This window comes from Porcisia hertigi, chromosome 18 (assembly GCF_017918235.1).
Source record: "Porcisia hertigi strain C119 chromosome 18, whole genome shotgun sequence".
NCBI lineage: Eukaryota > Euglenozoa > Kinetoplastea > Trypanosomatida > Trypanosomatidae > Porcisia > Porcisia hertigi.
Genome location: NC_090577.1, coordinates 82,486 through 100,846, shown reverse-complemented (window position 1 = coordinate 100,846; position 18,361 = coordinate 82,486). Strand labels below are relative to the sequence as shown.

At 52.3% G+C, this 18,361-nt stretch overlaps 4 protein-coding genes across 4 annotated transcripts; all 4 read left to right on the top strand.

Moving 5' to 3' along the window:
• Positions 1–955: 955 nt before the first annotated feature.
• On the top strand, positions 956–2,188 carry JKF63_06506 (uncharacterized protein; the record flags this gene model as incomplete). Its single annotated transcript, XM_067902455.1, has 1 exon — positions 956–2,188. One exon carries the CDS (start codon positions 956–958, stop codon positions 2,186–2,188), a length of 1,233 nt encoding a protein of 410 aa, XP_067757872.1.
• A 2,015-nt stretch (positions 2,189–4,203) lies between these two features.
• On the top strand, positions 4,204–5,253 carry JKF63_06505 (uncharacterized protein; the record flags this gene model as incomplete). The annotated part of the gene is made up of 1 exon (XM_067902454.1): positions 4,204–5,253. The coding sequence occupies one exon, from the start codon at positions 4,204–4,206 to the stop codon at positions 5,251–5,253; it is 1,050 nt and encodes a 349-aa protein (XP_067757871.1).
• A 1,559-nt stretch (positions 5,254–6,812) lies between these two features.
• JKF63_06504 (uncharacterized protein) lies at positions 6,813–8,342 on the top strand (the record flags this gene model as incomplete). The annotated part of the gene is made up of 2 exons (XM_067902453.1): positions 6,813–7,682; positions 7,728–8,342. 2 exons carry the CDS (start codon positions 6,813–6,815, stop codon positions 8,340–8,342), a joined length of 1,485 nt encoding a protein of 494 aa, XP_067757870.1.
• An 8,202-nt stretch (positions 8,343–16,544) lies between these two features.
• JKF63_06503 (uncharacterized protein) lies at positions 16,545–17,570 on the top strand (the record flags this gene model as incomplete). Its single annotated transcript, XM_067902452.1, has 1 exon — positions 16,545–17,570. The coding sequence occupies one exon, from the start codon at positions 16,545–16,547 to the stop codon at positions 17,568–17,570; it is 1,026 nt and encodes a 341-aa protein (XP_067757869.1).
• Positions 17,571–18,361: the final 791 nt, after the last annotated feature.

The following is an 18,361-nucleotide window of genomic DNA, read 5'->3' as shown; positions in this document are numbered from 1 at the left end:
TGGCGCTATAAAAAGCGCATGCCTGTGTGTCGTTTAGTGTGGCGGGGGCACAAATTAAAGGTTCCACTGAGAGAACGGGAAGAAAAAAAAAAGATCTCCGTCGGACTCTCTGCAACAGCATGCGGAGGGGGAGCATGCATTTGTGTGTGTGTGTGTGCCGTGGCTGTTTGTCTATCGGCGCTGACCCTGCCTTAGCGGCGAACAAGATGTGGTAAACGGACAGAGAGAGGGGGAGGCATCCACGAGTGCGATCTATCCGCACGCGCCTTCTCCTCCTCCTCCTTCTACCTTGTTGGACTCCGACTCTCGGATGCATGCACAGCGACGCAGGCAAATGCACAGATAGAGATGTGTGTGACACTACGCCGAACGGGGGTGAGTAACTTTGTTTCGGTCGTGCGGTGTATGTGCGTATCTCTACATGTGTATGTAGTTTCCCTGTCATATGTTATCCTCTCCTTCCCCACCCTTCTCTGCTCCCCCTCTCTCTCTCTTCCTCTTTATCTTCCCAACACTTCTTTCTTTTTTCTTCCCGCTTCGCACTGCACTACACTACACACACGTCCCCCTTTTTCAACACCGCATGTCTTGGTGCGGCTGATGTGTATCTCATCGTCTTCGTATGTCGGCCGACTCACCGGCTGTATTGGATTCCTTGGGGCGGTGCTGAGCTGAAGAATGGAGAAGTGACGATCTTCACCACTCTTTCCCCACTCGAGTTTTTTTTTGTTCCAACCCCCCCCCCCCCTCCTCCTCCCACCTCGCTCCTGCATCTTCTCTCACGTCATCTTTCTCTCCCTGTGCTAGGTCCTGCGTTTTTCGAGCGAAGCTTACATACAGAGGCCTACCCTCCTTCCTCCTTCCCTACCTCACACACACACACACACACCAGAAGTTCTTTATCGCGGGCGGACTTGGATAACAACAACAAAAAACGTTCCTCCCCGTTGGCACCATGTCAGGCACTCCCATGCAGACCCGCTTTGGTTGCTACATTGGCAACATTGATCGCTCTGTCACAATCGACATGCTGAGGCAGGTGTTCTGTCAATGCGGCACGATCATCGACTGCTCGCTCAACGGAAGGGAGGGTGACCCGTACCGCTTTGGATTTATCGACTTTGCTACGGAGGATGACCGTTCTCGCGCCATGAAGTACAACGGCTTCACCCTCGTCGGCCGTAAGCTCAAGGTGGGCGTGAGCAAAGGAAACGTGAACAAACCGGAGGGCTTCACCACTGGCAACAACGTCGGTGGGGGCTACCAGAGGATGGGAGTAAACCGTAACTATAACAACAACGATGCTGGAGTGATGATGATGGGCGCCAACGGCCTCTCGCCACAGCAGCAGATGGAAGCACGCCTGCTGCTCCAATTTCTCCAGGAGGGCAAGATGGATCCGCGGCAGCTCTCACCGGCGCAGCAGCAGCTTCTCATCGCTTGCCTCGGACACAACAGCAACAATAACGCTGTGGTCAACAGCAGCAACACGCAGAGCGGCAGTAGTACGCCGGCACCGGCTCCGCAGCCCCAGGTAGGGGCTATGGGCAGCAGCGCAATGCAGCCTTCACTACCGCAGCACACGATGCACACTAGCAACATGCTGGGTGACGCTGCTACGTTCATGCCGAACCCGAACGCCGCTAACGGCATGGTCGGCGCTGGTTTACCCATGATGGGTGGTGGCGCCCCCCAAGGGCTGCACATAAACATCGGGTCCGGCATGATGAATCCAATGAGTGGTGGCTACGGGATGATGGCGCCGCGCCAGCCGCCGCAGCAGTGGGGTGACATGCCGATGAACGGGCCTGGTATGTACCCACCAAAGATGTGCGTGCCGCCCCACAGGCAGCAGCAGCAAATGATGGTGCAGCCTGGTCGGCAGCAGCCCTACGTGGTAGTCGGTGGTACAGCGGCGATCAGCGTACCTGGTGCGGCAGACCACAACCACAGTGCCTCTGTAAACCCCCCGCCTGCCGCGGAGACACTAAAGCTACGCGAGAAGCAGCGTGAGCAATTCTTTGAAGTAGTCCGCAAAGACGCGGAGAAGTACGAGCGAAAGCTCCAGGAGAAGAAGGCGCACTCGGCGGCTGGCGGCGATCCCCAGCGCAGCGGTGACAGCTCCGCCTCGGACGATGAAGAGGACAAGAAACCGACCAAAAAGTCCAGGAAGGAATCGTCCAAGTAGTGGATATAACGGAGTAAAATGCGGCTGGGCAAAAGGCTCATTTTTTTTTTGGAGGCGTGGGTGGGTGATTGGGTGAGGGGGAGGGGCGGGGGTCCCTGGCACATACACGTGGAGGCAAATGTCTAAGTGTGAGCGTGCTCTTGTGTCTTCCTGTGGTAGCCGACCACAGGAAGACACAAGAGAGCGATCCGAGTGGGAGACGCTCTTACTTCTCTCTTATTATTTTTTTTTGGGGGGCGGGGGTTCCCCTCCTTGCGGTACTGTCTCGCGCACGTCGCATGTCGCGCTGTGTGTGTGTGTGTGTGTAGGGGGGGGGGATGTGACCCTAGGCACGCCGCCTCGATAATGTTTGCGGATGTCCTCCATCCTCTTATCAACGTCTCTCTTCCTTCAGTCGCCTGCCGAGGGAAAGTGGGCTGGTAGTGCCCAAATTGGATTGTAGAATCCTGTGTGTGTTTGCTCACCTGCATGCTTAAAAAAGAAAGTGCATTACGGTTGTCCATAGCGGTTAATGCTTACTTTAGTGTGTGCGTGCGTGCGTGCGTGCGTGTGTGTGTGTGTGTGTGTAGCTTTGATTCAACTCTCGTTCAGGGGGAGGGGGGTGGGTGGGCGGTGTGCAGCTGCACTGGAGTCGGCCAGCTCACGTGCGTACGTTCAAGTGATGTGGTATGGACGCGGAAGGGCCGAGTAATCTTTCTATGGCATCCCCTCGCGTGTATCTCGCTTGGTGTGTGTGTGTGTATGTATGGAAACAGCACTCGATCCGCGATGCAATTCGATGGAAAGTCCCGTGCACGAGTCTTTGGAGGGAGGGAGAGGGAGTGGTGGTGGTGGTGGTGGGGGGGCATCTTCTTTCTGCATTTTCATCGTTCTGTCGATGGCTATGTTGGGTTCATAGGGTCCCCCTCCCCCTCCCCCTCCTCCTCCTCCTCCCCTCCCCCTCCCTGTTGTATGACTTCCCTTGGTACATTTTGTTCATTTATTATTATTTCACGCACACATTTCATGACGTATTCAATCAGAACAACACAAAACACACGAGCGGCACTCGACAACACCACGAAGACGGGATATGGCACTGTAGCAACAGGCGAAACATCTCAGGACACGCGCACGCGATCCGCAGTAGACCGTTTTCGGGTTCTGAAATCTTTTTTGCGAGGTGCAAGGCCACGGGTACTCGGCCGGATCTCTGTGGACTTTTTTGCTCGTGGGCAGGGAGCGCGTTCGCCGAGGATGCGCTTCGTGTGTTTTTGCCGTTGCTCGTGCCTTATGGCACCACGCAGTGGGTCGATCACTATGTGTCAAGAGGGTACACGTTCGCACGTTGGTCACGCTCTTGTGTTTTTGTTTTTTTTTCTTCCTTCTCCAAGATTGACGCGGGGATGCTGATAGTGCTCCGGTTCTGAGGCTGTCGTCTTGTCATGAATACTTTCCTTCTATTCTCCCCCCCCCCCCCGTTTCCTCTCACCGCTTCTCGCCCGGCGTGGACGAACCTTTGCTACGACGCCGTTAATCGATCTGCACACATCCCCAGCTGCCAACACTCTCCCCCACTAACTACCTCCTCACTATTTCCCAGCGCGATCGTTTCGTGGAAGCTAATTTATCAAGTGTACTCGTTTTTTTTTTCGTGCTTGTTTAAACTTTACTTTTCTGCGTGCGTGTGTGTGTGTGTTGTTGTGTGTGTGTGTTGTTGTGTGCTTGGGTGGATCGCCGTGACGAGCGCTATCAGTGCTGTCCCCCCGCGTCTGTATTGGTGTGTCTGTCTGTCTTCGCTTGGTGCTCCTACTGCCGTTTTTTTTTTCTGGGGTTTATTAGAGCAGAGGGGGGTTGCCCGTCCACCGCCAGCGCATTTCTACTTCCTCTGTTTCTTTTCGAGTCTGTGAAGGTCACCCAGGAGGAGTAGTGGTGGTTTGTCTGATTCTCTGTCTGACAGCCAACTCACTCCCCTCGCCCCCGCACTCTCCCCTTTTCACAGAAACATAGCAGGAAGAGGGGATATATTCGACATAATGGCCAAAGTCGGTGAGGGCGATCCGCGCTGGATTGTGCGCGAGCGCACAGACGGTGCAAACGTGAACTCGTGGCACTGGGAGGAGCGCGATCTTTCTCAGCACACACACGACCAGCTTAAGAGCGTTCTCGGTGGTCGGGCGATCCCGATTCCTGAAAACATGGCGGAGAGTGTTGAATACTTGAAGATCGAGGAGGTTAGCGAGATCTCCGGCGACGTTACGGTAGCTCAGCGCAAGGGGAAGATGATGTGCTACTTCGAGCTGAAGATGGTTCTGCGTTGGGCAGGAAAAATGGTGGACTCTGATGAGGTGATTAAGGGCAAGATGGAGATAGCCGAGGTCGACCACGACGAGTTCAAGAACGACTACGAAATTGCCGTCACATGCCAGGAGAACAACTCCGTGGCGCAGCAGTTTGAGTCAGTCGTGCGGGCGGCTGGCCGTGCCACGGTGCGGAAGGAGATCGTCTCCTTCTTCGATTCTCTTTTTGCCGAGTACCATATCGGCATGCAGCTGAAGAGCGGCACCGCAATGCCCCCACCGCCGTCGGTGTCCGTGCCCACTACCGCTGAATCCAAAACGGCGGCAGATGGGGGTAATTCCACGGCGCAGACCAAGTCGAACAGCAGCAACAGCAGTGAGGACACGTCCTTCTCGTGGAAGATGCGCTGGGGGGTGCCAGCAGCGGTGCTGTACGACGCTCTGACGGACCCGAACAGGGTCAGCGTCTACATGCGGAGTCCCGCTCTTATGGATGTGAAGACCGGTGGCCAGTTCAATTTCCTTGGTGGTGTTATCAGCGGCTACTACGTGGACGTGCAGCCCTTTACTCTAATCAAGCAGCAGTGGCGCCTCAGCAGCTGGCCTGTTGGCGTGCACAGCTCGGTGGTCTTGCAGTTGGTGAAGGAGGAGCCTGGTGTGACGACGCTGGAGTTTGCACAGTGTGGTATTCCCGCTGGTCAACTCCAAAGCGTCCAGGAAGGGTGGAAGGCACACTTTTTCGAGGCTATCAAAGCTGTGTTCGGGTACTCATTTGAGTACATTTGAAGCAACGGAAAGGTTTGGGGGGGGGGGCGGAGTGGGTGGGGGGAAAAAGGAAGAAAAAAGTTAACACACAGTGAAATGCACATTCTACGCACCGCACCATCCCTGCAGAGGGTGAGAGGCTCGTCCCCTCTTTCCCCTTCCTCCTTCCCCCACGCCCGTCTCCCCGCCCCCTTTTCAATCTCACTTGTGCAGGAATGTGCGCTAACCAAGTCTGTTTCCCGTGTCTTGGCTGCATATAAGCGGAAAGGCAACGGAGAGAGTTTCGTAGCGTGTGCATTTTTTCTCCCTTCCACTCTCTGTGTGCTTGTCTGGGGTCTGCGGAGGTATTCGTGGACCTTTTCCTCCCCCCTTATCTCCCCTCTCTCTGTCCATATTATACTCCTTTTTCTCGTTCTTTTCTATGTGTGTGTGTGTGCGTGTGTTTGTGTGCGTGTGTGTGTATTTGTGTGCACTCGCCGCTCACTCACAAGGACTGAGTTCGCTTACCTTTTCTTGTTTTTTTTTGTCTATGTGTCCTCCGTCTTCTTTTTTTTTTTCGTCGTCTGCGGTGGACTCTGCGTTATGACGATGTCCGTAAAAAAGAAAGTAAATCGATGAAACGAACTCTTCAGAGGGGCTCGACGGTAGGTTTCGCGAAGACGTTGAGCACATGATTCCCCCTGTGCCTCGACCTCAAGATCCACTGCACACTGCCGTGCATAGCATGTTTTTGCGACTAGATTTTGCACCTCAAGGCCGTTACTCCACGTATGCAGTCATCGAATTTTCTAATTCCCTTTCCGCGTCCCACTCCTCCCCCTCACTCTCTCAATTTCTCTGCGTTTGTCCTGTTCTTTTTTTTTCCGCTTCACAAATGCCCACATCTTCCTTCTATTGTTCTCCCCTCCCCCCTCCCTCCTCCTCCTCCTCCTTTGTGTACTTGGAAACGGTGACTTGACACCACACAACAGTTTTATATACTCGTGAGTGCACAAAACTGTCAGGATTGTGCCTTCTCTTTAGCCTTATCCCCTTCCCTTCTCATTGTCGTTTCCTCTTTTTTTTCTCTCCGAGAGGGCTCTTATCGTGTCGAAGAAGAGAACACAAAGGAAAAGTCTTATTTTTTGTTTTTCTTCTGGGGTTTTGCTCACTCGTTTCCTCTCTCCCTCGCTTGCTCGTGTGTGTGTGTGTGTGTGTGTGTGTGTGTATCGTCACTGGTGTGTCGCTGTCATCCCCCCCCCCGACCCCCCCCGACTTTGGGGCACCTCCTCCCCCACTGCACCCCCCGAATTCTTCACGTGATATTTCGAAAATTAAAAATTGTTGATCTCACTCTTTGTTCTCTCAGTTCTTCACTTTTACTAGTCTGTGCGCTTTTTTTTTTGCGTGTCTGTGTGAGTGCTTACAGCGCTACTCTTCCTAGGCTCTGGCTTACACGGGTGTGTGCAACTTACACTACTCCGGCTGGCTGTCTCGTCCACGAGGCGTCACGCACTGCAGAGCCACTGACCTGATACCCCCCCTCCTCTCTTCCCCTCCCGCTCGCCCGCCCAGCCCTAGGCTCCAAATCGCCAATATAAATGACCTCCAACAAAAAGGTTGTTGTAATCGGGGCCGGTCCGACAGGCCTTGGCGCCGCGGTGCGCTTAATGGAGCTTCAGCATCCCACCTTCCACCTCTACGATGGTGGCGCCGTCCCTGGCGGTCTCTCGCGCAGCGTCATGGATGAGAACGGATTTCTGTGGGACATGGGCGGCCACGTTATTTTTTCCCACTACGCGTACTTCGATGACGTCATGGCCCTCGCCGTCTCTGATTGGAATACACTCCAGCGCGAGTCATGGGTGCGCTGCTCGGGGGTATGGGTGCCCTACCCGTTCCAAAACAACATCCACCGCCTCCCACCGCCGGTGCGGGACGCGTGTTTGAAAGGTGTTGAGGAGGCAGAGAACACCCGGGCCGATGCGATCGCCTCGCACGGGAAGCCGAAGAACTTCGCTGAGTACGTCACGCGTCAGTTTGGGGAGGGCATTGCGGAGGTGTTCATGCGCCCATATAACTTCAAGGTATGGGCGGTGCCGCTGAGTGCGATGAGCACGGAGTGGGTTGGTGAGCGCGTAGCCAGTGTCAACGTAGAGCGCATCAAGGAGAACATCCAACTGAACCGCGATGACGTTGGCTGGGGGCCAAACGTTACTTTTCGCTTCCCGAAGAGGGGCGGCACCGGTGCCATTTACGAGGCCCTCTGGAAGATGATCCCAGAGTCGCACAAATCGCTCGGCTCACAGTACCGTGTGACCAAAGTCAATCCCATCACAAAAACGCTCTCAATGGCCAATGGCGAGGCGGTGTCGTACGACGCGCTGATATCAACGATGCCGTTTGACGATCTTTTGCGTGCCATCGCTGCCGGGATAGAAGAGGAGGAGGCGTCGGCAGCAGCAGCAGCAGCAGCAGCAGGGGCGGCCTCTTCCCTCTCTTTCTCTTCATCGCCGTTGAGGCCCCATCGTCTTCGAGAAATCGCGGAAAAGATGGTGTTTAGCTCTACGCACATAATTGGCATCGGTGTGAAGGGGTCCCCGCCGACGGAGATGCAAACGGCGTGTTGGTTGTACTTCCCAGGCGACGGTATTCCGTTCTACCGCGCAACGATTTTCTCTCGCTATTCGGACACGAACGCCCCGGCGGGACACTGGAGTATTATGTTGGAGGTCAGCGAGAACGCCCGGTACAAGAACGTCCACGTCGACACCCTTGTGGAGGACTGCATTACTGGCCTGCGGACGGCAGCCCTGCTCCGTCCAGAGGATGAGATCGTGTCCAGGTGGCACCATGTGGAAAAGAAGGGCTACCCGATCCCGTTTGTGGGTCGCAACGAGTTACTGGATGAAGTGCAGCCCGTGCTCCGTGACACGTACCACATTTACTCGCGCGGCCGCTTCGGCGCGTGGCGGTACGAGGTGGCTAATCAAGATCACTCAATGATGCAGGGCGTGGAGGCAGTGGGTCACATTTTATGCTGCACAGACGAGGACACAGTGCATAACCCGGAAAAAGTGAACACAACCCGTGGCATGACGCGCTGCACACTATCGCCAATGCCTTCGTAAGCAGGGCATGATGATTGAAAAATGTGGGGTACGCATGGACGTGTGTGTGTGTGTGTGTATACGAGAGAGAGAGTGTGTATGTGCGTCACTCTGCTGAGTTATGCCGTTCTGTGCCGGTACACTACCCTCTCAAAGATGACGTCGTCGACCGTGTGATATTTTGTTGTCCCCGGGTTCCCGCCTCCCCCCCCCCTTCTTCAGCACCGTTTCTTGCGGTGCCTGCACCACCAGTGCTTGTGCATTGACGGTGTGCATGTAACATTTGTATATGTGTATATGTATGTGTGTGCGTGTTTTGCAGCACAGGCATGCACACTGTAATCATCACCTCCCCCAATTTTGCCTCTCCCCTCTCCCCTCGCGCTACGGTCTCCCGTGGACGCAACGATGGGAGAGCGAGGGTGAACATTTTCTCGCGCTAAATGCCAGGTGACAGAGGAGAGGACGAGGGTAGGTGCGAGACACACAAACACACACATACACATAGCACAGCACAGACTCACACGCAATGAGAGCATCATCAATCGTAGCATGCAGCCACCGAAGCAAGGGGGAAGGGGAAGGATCGAAGGGCATAGCAGGTGGTGGGGGGAGAAAATCCTGCAGGGGCATGATTTTCTACATATGCACGTGGGGTATACGGTGCACCTCGCCCTTGACCCACGGAGCCTATTTTCATCTAATATAAGTTGTTTGCTCGTCGATTGACAAACTGCTGGCCTACATGGGGACACCTCAGCGTTTTATCAACCACCAGCGCTTCCATTCTGTGGGTGATGTAAGCAACCCCGTCATCTCTTTCATGTTTGGTCACGAGTCTTCTCTAGCTCCCCTTTCCCCCTTCCCCCATTGGGCGGGGTTCAACACATACGACGGACTAAAGTTATTGAGTGGTTGCTCGACCCTCATGTTTGCGACTTCAAGTCGTGAAGGCTGCGTTTCATTGGAGGGGCAGCCTGTGATAGCGGACACGACGGCACCACCTACATGACAGGCCGAGTGTCCACATGAGTCAGAGCGTGTCTCACACCGGGGCCCCTGGCTGACGAGCTACAAATGAAGTTGTGTGCCTGATTCAGAGCGAGGTAGGTACCACTTGGCGGCCTGCATAATTACGAGCGGTGAAGCGCCTTGCAAAGAGGGCGTGGGTGTGGGTGGGTCGAGGGTGAGTCGGGGTCTGTGCTTAAATTTGGGATTCTGCACTGCCCTAGCGCGCCTGTTTCCACCTCTGCCTCTCCCTCTCCCTGCACCACAGCGTGGGCAAGTGAAAAAGCAGGTATGGTGTGGAGATGCAGTCCCATTCTAGATTCCAGGATGTGTGTCAAAGTGCTCGGTTCGGAGATGCTCGACGGTCGCTAAGCATTTGCTTTTGTAATTGCGGGTGCGGAGGGAGAGAGCTGTGTATGGCGTGGCGTGTCGCGGCACTGCCAATGTCATTTTTTTCTTCGTGGCAATTTGTTTTTGTTGTTTGTACCTTTTTTTTTTGGTGATAATGGACCGCCTAGAGTGCGTCATATTTCAAAGTTCCTCAAAGGGTGGGTGTGTGGGTTTCTTTTAATCCTCTGCTTTATCCAACTTGCCCCGTCTACCGTGTTCTTTGCCTACTTTTTCACTTGTTCCCCCCTCCCCCGCCTTGTGTGTGTGTGTGTGTGTGTCAGGCTCGGACCGTAGATATGTACGTGACACACGGAAGTGCTTGACTAAAAAAGGCGCACCTCTGCGCCACGCCCACCAGTGCGGTGTGCGCTCAGTATCACGCACGCACTTTCTTTTTTGATCTCTTCAGCTTCTCTCCTCTTGCTTCGAAGATTCCCTGCGATTCGGCGAGGGATGTAGTTATGCACTTCTCGGTACAATGTGCTGCCTGCACATCCACTTCAATGTTCACTGCGGACATGGCATTTGCATTGCAAGAATGAAGTCGTGAGGGAAAGGGCGCCGTAACAACACCCCCTTCCTCACTCCCCCCAGTAGGGGTGGGGGGGGGCGGGGAGAGGGAACGTGTGTGTCTGACATGCTTCGTTTTTTTTTTACTCCTGATGTGTGCGCGCACACGGATGCATTTGTGTGTGCGTGTACATGTCTCGTTTAGCAACATGTTAATGCTTCCACTCCATCAATACTTCACCTCTCTTTTTCTTGTGTGTGTGTGTGTGTGTCGATCATCCACGCTCAACGATGAGTTCATCAGGACACAGAGAGCTCGCTTTCCTCCCAACCTCCCTCCCTCCGTATATTCCACAAAAAGAGAGGAATCACCAGCTACGCCCCCCCCCCCCCCACACACACAACGAGGTCATCCACCGCAATAAAGGAGAACCCCAAGCCACGACATCTCGAGTGGGATACGACGTTGACAGGAGCGCTCACTTCTTGAAAAAAAAATCCCTAAGTTCATTTGTGACGTTTGCTTGTGCTCTCTCTCTCTCCCGTTTTCTTTTTCCTCAGAAGAAGTCAAGCCTCCCGAAGACGCGGAATCACCCGAGGTTCATTTTGTTCACCTCGGTATACGCGCGGCGCACTACAATTCACACAGGAAACGGACAACCAAACAGCAGCAACACCACCAAAGGCCCCTCCCCCTTCCCCTTCTCCCCCCCTCCTCCTCCTCCTCCTCCCTGTGTGTGTGTGTGTGTGTGTGTTTCTTCTTTTTTGTTTCCTCCTTGAAGACGTAAAACATCACCAGTCAGCGTCTTTTTCTGCTTTTTCGTTTGGTTTGATCAAAGTAACAAACAAACACCATCAGAAGAAGAACAAAAGCAGATAAAAACCACCACAAGTAAATCCCCCCCGCCACCGCCCCCCTTCCCGTACACAAGGAAAACACGTATAGCTCCATTCATCCCGTACACACACACACACACACATATATATATATATACGTAGCGGAGTACTCCAGGAAGAACAAAAGAGGAGCCCCCCCCTCCCCCCCATTCAACTCTAGGAGGGGAAATAAGCACACGTTCGACCCCCCCCCCCCAAAAAAAAACTTTCTCCACCACGAGAAGGAACAAGAGGAGTAGACCTGACAAGGCATCAACAACGTCTGCACAAAAAACACACAAACGGGCTTCCCCTCAAAAGAAAGAGAGAAAGAGCTCCTGGTTTTTATGAAGTGCTACAACGACCTCACGTGTCATCGTTTTGCTTATTCTTTCCTTCGCTCGTGGTACACACCGATTTCATCTTTTTTTTGTCGTGACTGAGTTTGTGTGTTTCCTCCTCCCCTCCTCCCCTCTTTCCCTCCCTCCCCCTCCCTTCCCCTCCCTTCCTATCTTTATATCTGTGTAACTCTAAAATATATGTTTATACATACATTTATATCACTTTTATTTCTTCAGTTGTTGTGATTTTTTTTTCGTGGAGTTTTGGGCTCTATCGCTTGCCTTCTTGCATATTTGAGATTCGGTTTGTGATCAGCAGTGTCTCTTTGGTTACTTCAAACGTGATCATACAGAGAAAGGGAGAGCAGAAGGTGCAAAGGTTAAAAAGCGAACAAAGATCACGTATTCACGAAAATCAAGAGCGAGAAGAAGGCTGCCACGTCTACGTGACTACCCCCTGATCTCCTCGCCCCCCCTCACTTCATTCCTCCTTCCGCTCGTTCTTATATTCATTTTCATTTTTTTTTGTGTATTTTGTTTTCCTAGTGTCTTGTGTCTTTTCGCCCCCCCCCCCCACTCCCTCCACTTTTGTTTCCAAGTTCTTTCTCTTCGTTTTTTTTTAGGGGGTGTACCCAAGTGTTTGTGTATCGTTGTGCCCTACACTATTTTCTTGTTACTTCTGGGTTTCTTGTGATTCGCTGCTTCCAATACTCTCTATTCGTTCCTGTATATATTCACTGATATACACATATACATTTATTTGATTTATCGGTGGAATCTCGGGACATTCTTTGTTCCCCCTTGTTCCAACCCCCCTCCTCCCCTCCCTCCTCCTCTTTCTCCTCGGATTCTCGTCAGTGGAACTCTCCTCCCCTCTTTTTTTTCTGTATGTGTGTGCGTGTGAGTTGTCTTTTTCCTTCAACCATCCTTCAGGCTCCGGGATTCCTTTGTCACTGGTTGTGATCTTGTCCCCCCCCCTCCCCTCCCCAACTCCTCTTCTTCCCCGTGTGCGTGTGTGTGTGTCAGCTCTTTATTTATTGAGTTCAAGAACATATTTATCTTTCAAGTGGTGCTCCCTTTTTATTTTTGGTGTTGTTGACACGGTCATCTTTGTTTTTATTCGTTTCTTCCTTCCGTCCGTCCGTCCGTCCCCCCCCCCCTCCTGCCCACACGCACACCTTCCCGCCACCGCCGTAGCCTCCTCGCTGTACGGCTTGTGAGCTGTTATTCCGGTGGACATCTGAGGACGCCATCTGACCTACCGCCCCACCATAGGGTCGATCGCCTCGTCACAGGATAAGAGCCAACGGATTAAGGGACAGCACACACACACACACAGACAAACCACTCCCACACTCGTTTTTTGAACACATCTACATATATATATCTTCATATATATTTATATATATATCTTCATTGCTTTGTCTTTTTGCTCGCTTTCGCCTCGCGCGTTCCTGTGCGTGTGTTTGTGTGTCCGTCTGGAGTGCTGCTCTTACCACATCCATTCGTACATTAACACAGACCCCTTCCACTTATCTCTGTTTTCTCTCTCCCCCCTCTCATTACGCGATCGTCATATATAATACAATCCTGCACCCCCCCCCCTCCTCCTCTCTCCAAAAAAAAAGTATTAACACTTGAGAGATACGGAGTCAACCCTCTTTGAGGGTATCCCCCCCCCCCACCGGACACCACCGTTTTCTTTCTCAGCCCTCTTATTCTTGTTTGATCTGCGTGACAGACCGTTTTTTTTTTGCCTGCCTTTTGTTTTTGTTTCGGGCTTACGCAATACTTGATACACACATATATACACGCGCACACGAAGTGTGTCTGCATATTGACTAGCTCGCACTCCATTTCTTCTTGTATTTGGACCCCACTCTCTATACAATTCCTGTTTTCCTTTTTTTGTTGTTCGGCCTCGACGGTTTTTGTCTCACTTGTTGAGCTTGTCCACTTTTTTACTTCTCGCTCCTCCTCCACTCCCTTTACTCCACCCTGCTTACATCTTGCGCTTGTTTCATCCGTTTCCCCGATTTTTATCCGTTTGTTGACGTGTTCACCAAAAGTTCCCTTGAAAAAATCCCGATCGGCGTGTGCGAGTATCTCGTTTGTGCGCTCATTCCTTCCCTCCTTCTCCTTCTCCTCCCCCTCCCCCCCCCCTCCCGCTCCTCCTCCTCCTCTTCTGGTCGTCTTCAAGACGTGATTTATTATCGGCTGCCGTTTTTCTTCCTCCCCTCCCTCCCCTTGTCAGGGACTCGTCCACGCCTTCTTCTCCATCCTTTTTGTGTTTTGTCTCGTTGTGTGATTCACTCTCACCCACTCTCTGGCTGATCTCTTGGGAGAGGTGAGTGCCTTTCGCACCGTGCGTTTGAAATTATTCTTGGAGGTTTATCTGTACACATTTTTGTGTGTTTTTGTGTGTGATCTGCTGGCTCCACCCTTTTTTTTTAGTTCTGGCCGCACTGGTCCCTCTTCGTTACGTTGGTCCGCTGGAGCGCTGATTCCGTTCTCCCCCTTTTTTTTCCTTCTTTTGGTGTTCTATTCTGCCGTCGTCCTGGTCAACGGACAGTGCTCGTGCTGCTGAGATACAGATATAAACATATATTTATAAATATATTTTCTGTCTCCCCTCACTTCCCCTCGACACTTCGCCCCAGGCGTTTACAGACACATCAACACAGCGAAGGAAAACTCTCAACGAGCAGGCAAACGAACAACCAAAAAACGGTTCTCTGAAGAAGTGCAAACAAAGACGCCAGAAGTAAAAAAAAAAACGCATACGCCATACGCTCAAGAAAAAGGAGACAGAGAGGAGCATCGCTGAGAGTAGTGGCGGAGAGAACCGATAGGGGACGCGCTCTTTTCCTCCTATTTCTTGCCTCCACACCCCCTGCCTCGTCGTGGTGGATTGTCGCGCTACAGAAGAATACCTTGCCGACAGGGGTGAGCAGAAAAAGCCGACGTCACAACACAGGACACAGTTGCCGAGACCATCATCCGACGCACAGGCAGGAGCGGACGACGAGAAGGTTACACTTTGGCTCTCACAGTACCTTTCCTTTCTGCAAAGGGCGGGGCGAAGCGGGGCTGCGCGCGTACGTGCTTGTTTTTTTCTTTGGTGTTATTATATATTTTACACCTCCCCCCTCCCCACTGCAACCGCCACTGATTGCAGGTCCAACGGCTGACGAATCTCCACCAAGTTGCTCAAAAAAAGACTAACTGGTCATTGTGTTTTCCTCGCCGTCGAAGGAAGAGCGATCTGAGCGAACAAACGCCATCGGCAGACCGTCTACACACAGACATACAACAGAGGAGTCACCATAGTAGTGGGATTTCTGACCAACTATATTTTGGTGCGCCTGTATCGCTAATTTTCTTTATCTGGGTAACCAAAAGTTTTTTTTTTAGAAAAAAAACTAGTTCAGAATTTCTTTTTTTTTCCTTGCTTAGCTCTGCTGCGTGTGTGCCTTCATCAGTCCCCAATCAGCCCTTCTTCCGATACTCTGTATGTAACCTCCACGGACAACTACAACAGAGCCTTATTCTCCCCCCCTTTGTCCTGTCTCCAGTGCGCTGTGGTTCTCCACTTGTGGTAGCCCCCCTTTTTTGGTCATCATTACAATCCCCCCGCCTATTCCCACTCTTCAGTGTACATTTCTTGTTGTTTTACGTTTTCTATTTATCCTCCTCCTCCCCCATCTCCATTGGTATTTCTTCTATTTTTTTTTATTTCGGCCTTTCAGTTTTTTTTCTTGTGCTGGTTCTTTTTTTCTCTCCCCCCGCACTTCTTGACACTCATTTCACGCACGCTTTCCTCTCTCGCTTTCTGCTGCTCGAGTACGTGTGATCGCGTCCTTGTGTGTGCGTGTGTGTGTGTCTACCTTCTCTCTCCGTTTGGTGCAGTGAGGGCCCTCAGTGTTCTTTTCTTTTTGCTTGTTTGCTTGAGGTGTTGCCATCACTTGTTTTTACTTTTGTTCCCTTCTCCCCCCTTCGTTTACATAATTATTTATATATTTCTTTATATTCTGTTTCTTTTTTTTTTCGCATTTGTCCACCTCTCTTTACTTCTTTTTATTCACAGAGTAAGTCTGTTATACCTTGAGCATATTCTCCCCCGTTACTCTTTCTCTGCCTTCTTCGTTTTTTTTTTTTTGCAGGGGCCATTACGTTTTTCTGGCGTGTCAATTCTTTTGATCGACACGATTAAAAAAAAACAACTATTCTGATTAGCATTCGTGTGCGCTTGGTTGTCGTCAACCCCCTTCTCTCCCTCTGCCACTTTGTCTCCGCTGTTTTGTATGTTCTTGTGAGCATACTCATTTTTTGTCGTTATTTTTTATTTCTCAGCTTATTTTTTTTCATTTGATTGGAGTTAACCGTGACCCCCCCCCTCCTCTTTTCCTGCGTTTTTTATACCTCCGGTCTGTGTGCTTCCGACCCCTCCCCCTCCCCTCCCCCCCTTGTTCTTCTTCGCTTGTCACTTGCTTCTCTCTCTATTAGGTGGTATCTACTGTCTGTGCCCCCCTCTCCCACTCACACACACACACACACACACACGGGCACCTCACCGTTTTAACACCGCGACCTTTGTCTTCGCCGTGCTGGCCGCTGAGTCCATATTTCGTGCTCGTCTGCCTCATTGGTCACACCCCTCCCACATTTTTCACCAGACGGCATCACTTTCTAATTTTTTCCGTCCTCTTCGTGTGCTTGAAAAAGAAATTTCACCTCTCGGCGCGTGCGCGGCCGGTGTTGCAGCCTCCAGTACTACCGGGTGCGAGGATCGGTTGTGCGCGTGTGATAGTAAGCGTCGGTGACTACTTTTATTTTGAAAGGTGCTGTCTGTGTTCTTTCACATAACTTCTTTGCTTCTATTCTCGTCAAGAGGGCGAACCTGGCAGCGTAGAGTCGTTCACTGTCACACGTGTGCCGTATCACGCCATCGGCGAAGTGGGAGGGGGGGGGGGTACACACACGCGTGAGCGGCTTTAAGGCATCGCCTCGGGGTTATTCAGCTCGAGAAACGAGCGGCGACTACAACGCACAGACGCCCAAAAGTTTTGAAAAAAAAAACAGTGAAAAGGAGACAGAGATGAGCTGCAGGAATAGCTGCGCCGGCAACCGCGGTCGCCCGTCGGCAGCCTCCGTCGACAGTAAAGTGAACTTGTTGGTCCGCTTTCTTGATCACGCCGTTGACGACGACCAGTTCCGGGGCTTCTTTGAGCCTTTTGGTGCCATTACCTCGTCTATGGTGATGCGTGATATATTCACTGGGGAGAGCCGCGGTTTCGGCTTCGTGCGGTTCGCTCGCCACGTAGACGCCGTACGCGCGCTGCGTGAGTGCGACGGCAAGAAGTTGGGTGGAAAGGCTGTCAACTTGATTTGGGCGAAGCAGCAGCACGATGACACGCCTGCAGGTCAGGAACGGCTCAAGATGAATAAATTGTTTCTGCGCAACGTTCCCCTGGGTGTTACAGAGGCTCAGCTGGTTGAGCTTGTTAGCGTTTATGGTGCCGTGACAGAGGTCTCGCTACACAACGACAAGATCCCAGCCGCCCGCCACACGCCGGCACGCCACATCGCCTTCGTTGTCTTCGCTGACGAGGGCGCAGCCGAGGCCGCACTGCGTGGAGTCCACAACACGTGCCCGTTTGCTTCTTGCTACGGTATTCCCCTGATGGGAAAGCTCTCGGAAGACTATAAAACCAAGAACGGGGGTAGCGTGAACACCAGCAGCAACAGCAGCTGCAAGACCCCGGGCGCGCCTCTCGACCTCCACACCGTCTTCTATACGGACCACACGCGTTCGTTGCCGGCTTTGGACTGCGCCTCGTGCGCCTTCACGCCGAAGAATGTCACCAGTGCTTTTTCTCCAACGTCCACGAGTAGTGTACACCTCTCTGACTCCGCAGCGGACGACTCCGTCTTGACACCGTCAGCCATCGCCACTGGCTTGTTCAACACGGACGGGGTCTTGACTGAACAAGAGACAGTGTCCCACTACTCGCCCGCCTTTCGTTTTTCAAACATCGGTACACCAGCCTTGTCCTCTCCAAAGGTCTTTCGACACAATCCCTACGCGGTCTCACTGATATCCCCTATGAGCAATTTTATGTAGGGTAAGGGGGGGAGAAGGAGGAGGAGGAGGAGGAGGAGAGGGTAGGATGGGGTCGTCTCCGGTGTGTATTGGGGCTGCTCTACTGTGGAGGTGCACCGGTTGATGAGCATACCTCTACACGTAAATCACGCACCTCCTCCCCTCTTATTTTTTTTTTGAAGTGCGCCGCCAATTGGGCAGGAGGAGGAGTGCGGTTTGCATCCTCGGTCACAAAAAAAAGGGGCAGCCAAGGCACCGAGCAGCTCGCTGGCATAAGTGGCCCCCCCCCCTTCCACCCTTCCCAGCTTCTTGTAACGCACATCCGTGGGAGGACCTTTAATGGAGGGGGAAGCACACACACACACACACACACACACTTGCAGGGCTCAGCGTGTATGTGTGTGTTCGGTGGCCTGTCGTCTCACGCCCTTCTGTGGCCACAGAAGGGAAGAGAAGGTAAACTGCTAGAACAATTCCTACTTGCAGGAAACGATAAGGTATATCTGGACAACAGCTGACACCTGTATATGTGTGTGTGTGCATATATATATATATACATATACATACACACAATGTCCAGATATACCTTCGAGAACAGCAGACAGCAGAGTACATCTCCCGCCTTTTTAGTAAGAGTACATGTGCTTTCCTCCTCAAATTTTCTTGTGTCTTCTTTTTTGTTTGTGTGTTATGCGTCACTTTTTTTTTCTCTCCTGCGGACTTGGGGACTTGTATCGTGTGACAGTGGGCGCGTGTGCGTGTGTATTGGTCGGTGAGAGACTGACAGTGATGTCTCGTCTGTTTTGCCGCAA